Source organism: Mugil cephalus, chromosome 11, assembly GCF_022458985.1.
Source record: "Mugil cephalus isolate CIBA_MC_2020 chromosome 11, CIBA_Mcephalus_1.1, whole genome shotgun sequence".
In the NCBI taxonomy this organism is placed as follows: Eukaryota; Metazoa; Chordata; class Actinopteri; order Mugiliformes; family Mugilidae; genus Mugil; species Mugil cephalus.
In genome coordinates, this window is record NC_061780.1 from 8680854 (window position 1) to 8693737 (window position 12884).

The following is a 12884-nucleotide window of genomic DNA, read 5'->3' on the forward strand; positions in this document are numbered from 1 at the left end:
CACTAAACACATGAAAACACACGGCCCTGACACAGCTGCTCCCTCTCCTATTTTAGTCAAATCCCCATCTGTATCCTCCCTTTCTTCCAGTCTTTTAAAGGTATGCCTGGCTTTCTACTCTGACATCATGACAGACTTATGTAAGCAGGAGATTTGCACTTTTAATGAATTTCAGCAAACACGCTGCATCTGTCGCTGAGTAATGCCGATATTAAACTGATAATGATCTTTAAATAGCCTTAAATCTCTTTTTTTGTACTTTCCAGCTTGCAAATTTATCAATGACTGCCATTAGAGGACAAACCAGCAATGAATAAAGAGCACTGACATAAATTTCTTACGTTTATTATCATTTTTACCAGCCAAATCTTTAGACAAAGACAAGTGTTTAACAACGTGTAAAACAACTGTATTTATTACTTCAGTTACTCCTTATTTCCAGGACTTCCTCATCAAAACCCGTCTTGGTTGCTCCTGGTCTCTTGTAGTCGTCTGAGGGCCGCCAGCGCCTCTTCTGTCGACATTTTTCCCAGCTGTTTACCCGCTCTGGTCCTCACATTCACAGACCCAGTATCACGCTCCTTATCCCCCACCACTACACAAAACACATACAACAGATGCTCAAATATACCGACATCACTGGCAGTTAGAGACGGTACACTAATGAAAATACAATAGTGCATTAAGTAGCTCCAGTCTTCATTAATATTTACCAAATATGTAGTTGTACTGGGCCACCTGAGCAGAGCGAATCCTCTTATTCAAAGTTTCTCCCATATCTGCACTCAAGTCAGTTATGAAGCCGGCTTCATGGAACTGCTGGACCACCTTAACAGAAGAGAGAGGCGCTTTTGACATTAGAGAGCAAACGAACCCTGACAGAAACAAAGTATATTTGTTCTGCTCGTGAACCTGAAGCAAATCTCCAGACGTGAGATCCGACACTGACCTCTCGGCTGTATGACTCACTGCTGCCCCCAACAGGAACGACCATGATCTGAGCTGGAGACAACCAAAACGGCCTGGATGAGGTACGGATAGAGGTGATGGGTTAGGCAGAAGATAAAGTATCATAGCACCCTGACAAAACTTTTTTTTTTTAAATATATTTTCTGACCATTTCCCTCCAAAGTTTTCAGCCAGTATAGCGATCATTCTCTCCAGTGATCCCAGCACAGCTCTGTGGATCATCACCGGCCTGTGAAACTCTCCGTCTTGTCTGAGAGAAAGGTTTGAAAAAAATTAGTGTTGGAAACCTATGGTCAACACTGTGTTAAGGCAAATATAGACATCACTCAAGGGGTGTACACACAGGAAGAGACTAGCAACAACGTGGTGACAGGAGACGAAGTTTGGTAATGATGAGATGGGCTGAAGTACTTCAAGTTGAAGTAATTATAGTAAAGAAGCGACACATCAAAGTCAACAACCAATGAGAGCTACTGATAACCTGAAAAGACTTTATAGTGCGGCTTGAACCCAGATGGAGCAGCAGCGTTAATATTGCTCCGCCATCATTTTTATGGTCTGGTTGTTAAAATGTTAAACTGGGTGATCAGAGACACTTTGATTGAATCACACTATTGGCCAAAAAGGAGATTTAGGCCAGAAACAGGCAGCAACGTGTTCACTTAAGCAGATAAATTGAATCAAGGACTAATCTTCATTGATCAAATTAGGTCCTCACAAAGACAGGTTTGTGCCACTTTAATCAGAGTAATTATGAGAAGTTATATAAAGCCTGCGTGTCGACCAAAAAGGCAAGAAAACATCCGTGTGTGCAGGTTTAAACCAGCACAGACGTAGGAATGTTTAAGAGAGCGAACGCCAAATAATGAAACGTACGACTGACTCACCCGACATATTGAAGGTCAAACCTGATTGGCAGCTGGAAGTCCAGCTGGAGTGTAGCGCACTGGTGCTGCCTGCCAATTGCATCTTTGATCTGGATGTCAATCTACGATGAAACACGAAGGACTGCGTTAGACTTCTTTTCTCTTTTCCAGCCGAGACAAGGCTGAGTTTAGAGCTGTGAGGGCGCTGCTGGGGACAACATGCACACATATTTGTGGACAGAAATTATTACAAATGGGTTTCCAAGAGAAGTTGCTCTAGCTAATTGCGGCTAACACACCCTAGCTAGAAGCCTGTGAGGAATGTTTGTTTACATAACGGAGTGTGTTGGTATGTGTCTAACCCCAACCTGACTTGACCTACCTCCCACTCTCTGTGGCTCCACATGAACACGAGAAAGTCTGGCTTCCTCTTGATCATAAGGTGAAAATTAAATGGACTAAAATAAAACCGAGATTATTCGCAAGTTTGACTGTTTCCAGTTTAAAAAAAAAAAATAAAAAATAAAAAATATGTGTGGCGCACCAGAGATTCTATAAAATCTGTCACGGTAATTAGTTTTAACCGCATCATTTCACAGCTTCTCTCTGACAGAGCCAGAGGCAGGATGTCACCTTCTGATCTGTGATGCAACACAGAACAATAAACTTCAAACCTTAGGAAAATTTAATTATGAACCACCCTCATGACTGTATATTACAAATGACCACTAGCAGCTTAGCTTGGAGTGTGCCAGAGACAACATTCCTCTTAATGCTTGTAGACTTCCCGCGCAAAAAGTAAAAAAGAAACACAGAATACCAACACATTTTTAGATGTTTTAACCCACAGCAGTCATATATAAATAAAATATTATTACCACTTTAAGGTTTGGTAAACCACAGCAAAGCAATAATGTGTTGTTTTCCTATGGAATAAACAAGTGAAACGTAACGAAATGTAGATTTTTTTGTTAATTCTCAGAAGCAGTTTGGTGCTTTTCCTCGGTTTATAGCTAAGCTGCCCTCAAATAAATAAATATGTGAGTGGTCACATCACAAGCTTTTTTAAGGTTTAATAAAAAATTATGTTTAACACTATTTTGAAATAAGAATAAAAGTGAATCAACCGCATCGAGGACACTATGTTGACCCCGTGTTGTTTCAGCGCACTCTAATAAACAATATTCAAAGTCTAATGTGAGGTCTCTTTTCTTAATCACATGTCATCCCTCCCTCTGACCTTTGGTCCGTAAAAGGCTCCGTCCCCTGGGTTCAGCTCCCACCGTTCACCAAACTGCTGCAGACTCCTCTCCAACTGCTGCTCACACACACGCACACACAAACACACACACATCAGAGTAAGTAAGTGGGCATAGAGGATAGTGTAAGTACATTAGTACACATTATGAGAGCCATGTTGGTCCTTCTGTGTGTGTGAATGAGCTGTGGGAGCTCGGAGCCGTAATATTCAATTACACTCAATTGAATCAGCTTAAATTGCCACTGCGCCCGTTTAAAAAGAGTCCACAGGGATTCAGAGATATACATCTACCCGGTGGAGCAGCTCTCCACTGGAAAGTACCACTTGCAGCAGTGATTGTTTAAGTGGATATCATTACAACTTCATCTGAAGATATACTCGTTTTATGGCTGTGATTAACTGGCAGCCACTTACAGCATAAACACATTCAACAGCTAGTCCTGTGCAGGACCGCTTTGTGGCACACGAGACGACGGAGAGCGGGTGTGTTCACCTGCTCGGCGTGGTCCCACTGCTCGGGCTCCCCGAGGCACGGCGTAGGACGCGTAGACAGCAGGCAGTGGAAGGAAAACCCAAACACTTGATAGACGGTCTTCACAAAGTCCAAACAAGACAAAATCTCCGCTTCCAGCTGGGTAAAAAAAAAAAAGGAACAAAAAAAAGTCAAGAGAGAAGACATAATAAAAAACACAGCTGAGAGTTTTGACAGAGGAGAGGGTTAAATTCCAACCACAGTATCAAAGGGAAAAAAAGGGGGTTTTCTGGGTGCTCCTGGGATTTAATTAGTATTTCAGTAACACGGTGATGATTATCATGTGATCTCTAAATTAACAGGATGCAAACAGAAGGGCTGAAGGAGAAGCATCAAGGGCACGTTAAGGACTCTGTATAGGGGACCAAATTTACTGTACAGTCAGGCAGAAGCCGCACATATGGAGGTGTAATGTTTGAACGGGACAAAGACCTTCATTCATCCAGGTTAAGGCCTCCAGGAATGTCTCCGGAGTTATTTGTACAGCCCTTCTAATAACTGTAATACGGTCCCACATGTGTCCCGTTTACAGCGTCTGTCCGATATTAACAAATACATGGTTCAGAAAATAAAGGAGCTTAACTAACACACATGCTGGTGTGTTTATGTGTTTACCTGCTCGGGTGTGCAGAAGATGTGCGCGTCGTCCTGACAGAACCGGCGAACGCGAGTGAGACCTCCCAGAGACCCTGAGTACTCATCGCGATGCAGCGCCCCGAAGTCAGCCCATCGCACAGGGAGCTCCTTCCATGAGCGATTACGGTGCTCAAACATGAGACTAAACATCAGAGGAAAAAAAAAAATAAAATAATGAGTCAGTCTCCGTAAATATACTTCAGGAACAGGAATGTCTGTGTCTGTGTTTACCAGTGCGCAGGACAGTTCATGGGTTTGAGAGCGTAGGTCTGAGAGCCCTCGGAGTTCACGGTGAACATGTTCTCGCTGTAGTGCTCCCAGTGGCCCGAGCGCTCCCACAACTCCGTTTTGTACAAGGTCGGGGTCACGACCTCCTGGAAGCCTCGTCTTCGGTATTCGCTCTGCGGGGGGTCGGGAAGGAAGGACGCGTGCGACAATGAGAGGGGTCAGACTGTCACAACAATGTCATCGCTGAGGCCCGAAAAGAGCGACATCCTGACGACTGACATGAAGACACGTGTCCTCAGGACGATGATCAACACTCAGCTCATGTTAATCATGTAATTTAGTCATTATTAACCCAATACAGGAAACACTGAATACAGAACTAAGGCCACGGAGATTCAAGTATTGTATTTAGGTTTTATTTGGGTTATTATTATTATTTGTATAAGCAGTAGTGAAAATGGCAGTGGGTGCTGTAGACACAAGGTGTATATTATTATTTCCTTTTTCATCTGTTCTTTTAAATGAAGGCAACAATTCATTTCGTTGACATATTTGGAGCTTGAGACTGACAATTAAGATACAAAGCAATTCATTGTACAATGATAAAATAGTGATTTCTGATTACATCTGGTTTGTGCTCACTTATATTGTGTAATCCATTTATACCTCGTCATAATTTGAAGAACCTCTACTCATACGACTCCTCTTGCACCGTTCCACAATCGACGTCATATATACAAAGAGCCACAACTATGGGAGGCCTGGGTCCTGGCATTTCTGTGGATTTTACTTTGATAGCCGCCACCACCTGAACATCAACACTTTCAACTACTGGATCGCTCTCCCCATGAATGAACCATGGCTGCCTATAACCGTGTCACCAGTTCACTGCTCTATGACACACTAGTGCAGACCAGGACCGCCCAACAAGCCCTTTGGAGTTTTGGAGATGCTCTGACCCAGTAATTAAAATGTGTCTCTTGTCAAAGTTGCTCGAATCCTTCCACTTGCTCATTTTTCTGTGTGCAACACATCAGCTTGGTGAACAAAATGTTCAACGGCTGATGAGATAATCAGTGATTATAACCAGGAGGTCATAAAGTTCTGGCTGATTGGAGTAGGATATAAGTTAAGTCAAGGGCACCTTAATGAAGTCAGTGAGTGTGTTGTAGATGTGGGCTCCTTTCGGCAAGAAGAAGCAACTGCCTGGACTGACTTCATTGAAGAAGAACAGCTCCTGCTCCTGAGGGGGAAAAAAAAAAAAAAAAAAAAAAAAAAAACACGACAAATGCGGTTACTGAGAAGGAACATTTGATTTCGACATCTGATTTTGCTTCTTGTTCTTAAGCTGATCTCATTTTGCAAAATGTTTTTTTATCTTACCACCCCAATCCGCCTGTGGTCCCTACTCCTCGCCTCCTCCAGCATTTGCTCCCACTCCTCTTTGTCCTTCTCTCCCGGAAAAGCAACACCTAGCAGACGTTTCAAACCGGTGGACTCCGTTTGATTGGCCAGCGTCAGGGGGGTAAGCTGGAGCGGTACAGAGACAGAGACAATGGAGGGGACGGTGAGAAGAAGAGAAAAATATTAAGTTAACAAAGAGGTGGAAAGAGAGAAAGGGGAAGTGGGGGTCACCAGAAAGAGTAAAAGGGTAAAGAGATAAGAGTAACTGTGTGTCTGATGGACGCCAGTGTGTTTGTAACAGACATCCTGCTGCTGATATTTCCTGCCTCCAGTAGCCCAGTCTGCCCAGTGACAGCCCAGTATGGAAACTCCTCCTCTCTCTGGATCAATAAAGACGAGGAAAATTCCAGCCACGCAGCGTGTGTCCCATCGGACGGAAAGACTCACACGGGTCCAAATAAAACAGATTATTAATGATGAGACAAAGAGAGCCTCTTTCATTATAATGCGTGTCATAAATTCCTGTTTGTCGTTTGAAGCTCAATGAAAAATGGAAGAGCTGCAACAGATGAAACAGTGTTTGGCTTTCAAGGGACTCGCCATCAATCCTTCACCTAAAATTGGATTAAAAACAGCTAATGCACAAGGTCAATTTGGGAGCAGTTGTACAATAAAGGATGGAAACAACACGTGCGTGAAAACCACATGAAGGCAAAAAGTTGTAGAGATGGGCCACACAAACACACCTGGAGCATCTTGAAGACTTTGAGGAAGCCTGTGTGTGGAAGGAGGGGTCCGCTGCAGACCGCTATACTGTCTCCACACCTGAGTCACACAGGAAAGAGGAAACAGGTTCATTTGAGTATGGAGATTGATTCAAAGGCAGTTAAATCCACATGAGGAGTGGGTGCATGTATACGTGCCTGTATGCTGCGACAGTGGCCTCCTTCATCTGCTCTTCAACTAGCTGCAGCCTCAGCTTACTGTTCTGCAACAAGTCAATTTATAACAAAGTTCAATTTGGACAGCAGGACAATAGGAGAGGGCCTGACCTCAGTGAGTAAACACTTACTGGGAAGTAGAAAATATCCCAGGTACACTAGAAAAACAGTAGTCATACACCCTGACTAATCACTGCTGCTCACTGTTATCAAAGGGAACAGGCTGTACATCAACACTCAGACAAGCTTCTACAGGCACTGTAATAACTCCCCACGTCGGAACACATCACCAGTGTTTTTATTGCATCGCTGTATTAGTCTGTTAAGACTTAAAGGTACAGACACACCAAACCAACGTCAAAGACTACAGCCGGTGGCGCATGTGTGACAGGAAATAATTCTTCACATCAGCAGGTGGCAGTAGTCTGTGTTTGTCACTCGCAGGATAAACAGAGCAAAAGAGTAAACAGCTTACACATGGTTGTACAGAGCTGACCCGTGAATCATGCTGCTCAGTTGGTCTACAGTTTATTTATTCTTGATCACTGTTGTGTTTACTCCTGTCACTTCCTTTTTTTCCCCGTGCATTAATTCTCTCAACCCAGAAGTTGACACCCGGGGACCGAGTAGTGGAAAGAGAGCAGGACAAAACAAACAAACAAAAAAAGTTTACATTTTGTTACTTTAATTACCTCTAAAGCATATTTAATCATGCTCCGTTCTTTTTAATTTGATGCACGGCTGGAAATTGATGCAATTAATAAATTTATTGAAACCTCTTCACCGCTTGACCTGTTTCTCCAACTCCAGTTCAACAATTACACACCGAAAATACTACATCTGAGCAGCTACAGAGTTCATATATAATTTGTGTCTCACAGTAAATGCAGCACTTTGAAGTTTACTGCAAACGTGTAAAAGAATTAGACAATATTTTAGTGGGTAAATGAAAAACAGGACAGATGCTTATAAAATGAAGCAGAGCCGTTTTATGGAGTTTTTAAAAGAGGTCTGTTTAGGTAATCTCTGTTAATTGTCTCTTTTGACTCAGCTGAGGACCACGTGTATGCACAGAGGACCAGAGGTGTTAGATGTATACGGGTTAAGGCTTCAGGCCAATATGGGTCAAACACAGCAGACATTTTGACTTCTCATACCAGGACAAGCAAAACTGAAACTAATGGGAAAACTCCCAGTAAAGCAGGATAATGAACCAGCATGAACCACACATGACACTGTGTTGAGAAATGCACAGGTGTGGAAGACTGTGGCTCACAGTCAGTCAGACACTTCCACTGGTTGAAACAAGTTGGTTGTGAATCAGAAGGTCCTTCTACTAACACTTTATACTTTTGCTTTCCCTTTCATGAGGACTGAAAATATCAGTATCTATATCAGTTTTAGAAAGGATCTATAGTCGTTTTTACATGGGGTAACACACACAGCATGTGTTGCTGACCTGGAACAGCTCTCGGACCTCTTCTGTATTCAGCTCTAGTCCGGACAAAGGAAGTTTGAGGGCTGCCACCTCCTTACACCTGGCCTCCACATCGCTCATAGACAAGGGGCTGAAGGTGTAAACGCATTAGGATAAAGTACAAAATGAGGAAAAATCTGTGGCATTAACACAGAAACAGAAGGAAATGACAGAAGCTTTTGAGATGAGGACCGTGTAGAGATTATGTGAACTGGAAAATTAGTCCTCAAAGCACCAGAATATCATACACATACTAAAGAAGGTGGTAAGCAAATAAAAATATCTACAAATATGGAAGTCGATGACTGCTAATCAACTCCACAAACAAAAGCTGTGGTCTTCTGTCAGAGCCCGTCACATAAACAATTTACCTGCTGTCCGGCAGATGGTCACTGAAAAGGCCGAACTGTGTTGCTCCTTCTCTGCACGCCTCTGCGCCAAATGTCCCCTCCAAGACACTACTCAGGACACACGCTCCTGTCCTCCATGCTGCCTGTGAAATTGAGGACAATACATAGAAGGTGACATTGGCCTGATGGGAGTGAGGGGTAAAAATACCACCAAGGGTAACGGCAAATGTAATGGTGTGATGCCAAGAAAAGTCTCTTCAGTTCTCATTTAGCAAAGAAAACACATGATCAACTGACTAAATTCCTATTTATTAAGGACAAAGCTCAAAGAGGTCATTTAAAAGTGATCATCTTTTAAAATATTCATCCATCTGAGAGGAATATGAAAATTGCTTGGTGGCACATTATAAGCTTAAACTTAACTTAAATGGACTTAAAGTAGTTTCATGTGAAAGTTGCAGTTACCTGTTTTCCCTCAACTGTATCAAAGCCCAGTAGTTGCAGTTCACAATCTGCCTCTAGGGGTCGACTGAGCCCCCACAGCTCTCCATTCACCTTGCTCACTAGTGCGCCTTTCACCCTGTAATAACACATAGAAGATGTAACAAACGGTAAAAGATGTAAAAACAAAACATTACAGTATGCTTTGTATATTTACCGCGCACTCTTGGCCACAACCAGGGGCGTCGTGACACCAGCTGTTCCTTTTATTGTCCGGCCATCAGCCAGTTGGATACTGAGGGGCCTTTCTGCAGCTTCATGTCTCTTGTTATGGCCTCGTCTTTCCTTGAGTGACTCAAAGATCCGCAGCCGCTCAGATAAAGCTGGGGACACCTGCAGGCGGACAAGAAATATAGAGACGACAGTCAAGAGAAGGGACAACAGTGAAATACGGAGAAGACAGAGGCCAGGAGAAAGTATTGGTGCTAGAACGGGTACAGTACAGCTGAGAGACATGCTATGAAATTAAAAAGAACAATGTTAAAATAGGATGAAAGCCGCTTGACTCTCTTTTATTTTATTATTTAAGCAGAGCTTACAACTGCAGTGATGCATTTTATTTAGTATTTGTTTAAATAACATAAATATATATTTTTTATACATTAACACATTTACTTTAAAAGTTCCTTTTTCTCTCACTGGATTCTATTTGTTGTATTTTGCACTGTTGTTCCCTGCCACTGTAACACCTTAATTTCCCCACAGGGATAAATGAAGTCCTATCTTATATAATAAGACATAATAATAATTAATTACTAATTTTTTACTTCAACTGTGTGATCATTTTGGAGGATGTAGTTTGTGGAGCTGTTAAACTGGACTGAATTTAACACTTTGTTATTTAGTCTAGCCCACTAACTAGAATGGAGTTGTCAAAAATAATGGAATCATGTGTCAATACAATAGTTCCACAAAACCACAGCCTCTAAAATGAAAACACATTTGAATGAACGCTCTCTCAGTTACACCCATCAGCCATATTATTAAAACTGACAGGAGAAGTGACTAACACTGATCGTCTTGTGACTTGTGTTCTGCTGGGAAACGTTTGGACCTGGGATTCATGTTGGTGTTACTTAGACATGTACCGGCCACGTGGACCAGACCAGACACCCCCTCCCCATAGCAATGACACTCCTCGATGGCAGCATCCATCCCCAGCAGGATGCAGCCTGACACAGGCACACATACAAACACGGATTCACAGAACATGACGAACAGCACAAGGCGTTGACCTGGCCTCCAAATTCACTAGATCCCAAACTGATCAAGTATCTTGGGGATGCACTAGAACAAACCTGATCCACAGAGGCCCGAAAGCCCCCCGTTAACTACATATAGGACACCCTCAGAAGGCCTACATCCATTCCCTGATGAGTCACAAATGTTTTGGACGCACAGGTGAGACCTACACAATATTAGACAGATGGTCATAATATTATACCTGATCGGTGTATATTGAACAAATGCAGAATACCATAACCCTCAGGAAGCTGCAATTTAGTGCAGAACATGTCAGAATTACTTTATGTTTGCTGGTTTACCTAACGACCTGTCTAGTTGGTGTGTACGGGTCAGGGTGAATATTAGAAACACATGGAAAAGTGTTGATGCAATGTCAGCGCCACTACTACTTACAGCCACTGAAAGGTTTGTAAAGCAGAGGCAATAACTGATTTTTATAAACTTCATGAAGGAAGTGTCACTTCAGACTTCATTAGTATTACCTGAGTCTGACTAATCAACTAAAAGATATTTCATTTTTCAATTAATCAGCCTAATAATTTTCCTGACTGCACTTTTTAAAAGTACTAAGAACACTGCAATCATTTCATAGAATTTGAAGTATGGCATATAAGCCACAAACACAATACCAAAATATTATATGCGAGTATTGAGTCAGAACTATTTTGCTTTGCTTATTTTTACCTTTAGTTTTACAGTAACTACAAATTCAAATTAGAAAAGACAGGGAGAGTAGTAGGTGATACAGTTGGATTCAGGTGATTAATATCAATGTCGGTATCTATTACATATTTGCATTACATGTAAACAGTTTCTTTCCAAACAAATGTCAAATGCATTACCAACTTAAGGGAAATGTGCTAAAAGGTTAATATTATTTTGGTCCTCAAAGCCTTAAAGTTCCACTCCCACATTACACAAGCATGAAAAATGTCTCTCAGCACTGAACACACTGTCCTAGCGGCTAACGCTAGCTTTAGCTGGTGGAGTAACAAGTAACAAGCAGGCGCACCTGGCTGTACCTCCGGACTGACGCGCGAGCTGCCGACCGACAGATAACGAGCAAAAACAACCTCGTTAACGCCATCCTAACAACACCTGCTTAAACACACATGGTCACCTCCTCTCAATCAACATTACTGTCCCCGCTGCTGCAAGCGGCCATAACACCGGAAGCACCGGTGACGTCGTGGATGAAAACTTGTGACGCAGCCCCGCAGCGGCGTGCGCGCTCCCAGATTTAGGACCAGAGCGCGCTTCCACACAGGAGCTGCGCACACTGGTAAGAAAAAAACAAAAAAAACAAAACAAAAACGAGACACTTTTTAGAAAATCTGTTAAATGGCAGTGAAAGGTTAACACCTAAAACCATGCACGGACAGATTAGTGGTTTCAGACTGGATTAATATATGCTCAACGAAACTGCGCATGCGTACGGAGATTACGACAAGTGGAGCACAACACAAACCCGTGGTGTGACACCAAAGTACATTCACACATCTCGACGGTCGCCAACACTGAGCATCAGAGTTAATATGCTCGATTCCTGCTGCAGCATTAACCGCATTCAAATCTGTTGGTTTGAGGCCAGAAATACTTTTTAAGTAAATCTGAGGAAATCTAAATTAATAATATCATATTTTGCCTAGTTTGGCTAATTATTCAAATCTGACAAAATCTTAAGGTTCTGAAATGCAGTGATAACTGGATTAGATTTTTAAAGTTGACATGTACAGGCGGCCCCCTGTAATCGTAGGATGTTGCAGCTATGCTAAATTTGGAAAATACTTTTTAACCCTGTTCACTAAAATAAAAGATGCTGCAAATGTATCATGGACGACCACAAGACTTAACGGCTGTAGTACCACTGACCTACCACTTGGGAGAGCTGTGGCACTACAGAAAGATTAAACACCGTCTACATGGTTAAGATAAAAATTATCAGCATGACTACACTGTTAAACACATTCAGACGGCTTTTAGTTTTTTACCTCCCTAATAAATTAGTGGCATCACTCTAACTAGGTCTTTGCGCCCAGGCTTTGAATATAAAGTGGTCACTTTCAGTCTGTGGTTCCTAACTTTCTAACTAAACTGTAGAGGAATGTTATTGGCCTTTAAGATAACAACCATATATAGGGGAGCTTGAAAGTTTCGCTTATTGGTGAAGGTTTCATGGACGACTTAAAACATGTCATTCCCCCCCTCCCATTGTGAACTGCAGAACAATGGCACAGAAGCCACGATGTGTAGTCGAACAGTTTGGCAACATGGCTGCATTAAATTATCCTTAATAATTCAACAACGTGACATTTCTGAAAACTGCATGGCCACTGTTTAGTGTCATTCTGTGAAGGTTTTAAGCTGGTCCGCTGGAACTGGGTCATCAAACAGTCACAAGACAGTTCTGCAGTTGTGGCCATGTACTGGTGGATATCGAGGCGTAAACCTCACTGGTGCTACAATGTTTTTGA

The 12884-nt window shown here is 42.3% G+C and overlaps 1 protein-coding gene across 1 annotated transcript; it reads right to left on the minus strand.

The window, feature by feature from the left end:
* Window positions 1-329: 329 nt before the first annotated feature.
* tars2 (threonyl-tRNA synthetase 2, mitochondrial) lies at window positions 330-11598 on the minus strand. Its single transcript, XM_047598339.1, has 18 exons — window positions 11423-11598; window positions 9323-9498; window positions 9130-9244; window positions 8686-8807; window positions 8297-8405; window positions 6820-6884; window positions 6643-6721; window positions 5876-6022; window positions 5637-5735; window positions 4496-4665; window positions 4244-4406; window positions 3590-3727; window positions 3076-3153; window positions 1857-1957; window positions 1118-1219; window positions 950-1022; window positions 714-828; window positions 330-595 (listed from the first exon to the last, which is right to left on the minus strand). The coding sequence occupies exons 1-18, from the start codon at window positions 11495-11497 to the stop codon at window positions 453-455; spliced, it is 2070 nt and encodes a 689-aa protein (XP_047454295.1). The 5' UTR covers window positions 11498-11598; the 3' UTR covers window positions 330-452.
* Between the last annotated feature and the right edge of the window lie 1286 nt (window positions 11599-12884).

What these genes read in the sequence shown, in the direction of transcription:
- tars2 (XM_047598339.1), bottom strand. Translation starts at nt 11,497, where the DNA reads ATGGCGTTAACGAGGTTGTTTTTGCTCGTTATCTGTCGGTCGGCAGCT. An exon ending in ACCACAGGCGGATTGGGGTG is followed by an intron (nt 5,736 to 5,875) that starts GTAAGATAAAAA and finishes TTTCCCCCTCAG; the next exon opens with GAGCAGGAGCTGTTCTTCTT. An exon ending in GTGAGTCATACAGCCGAGAG is followed by an intron (nt 829 to 949) that starts GTCAGTGTCGGA and finishes TCTTCTGTTAAG; the next exon opens with GTGGTCCAGCAGTTCCATGA.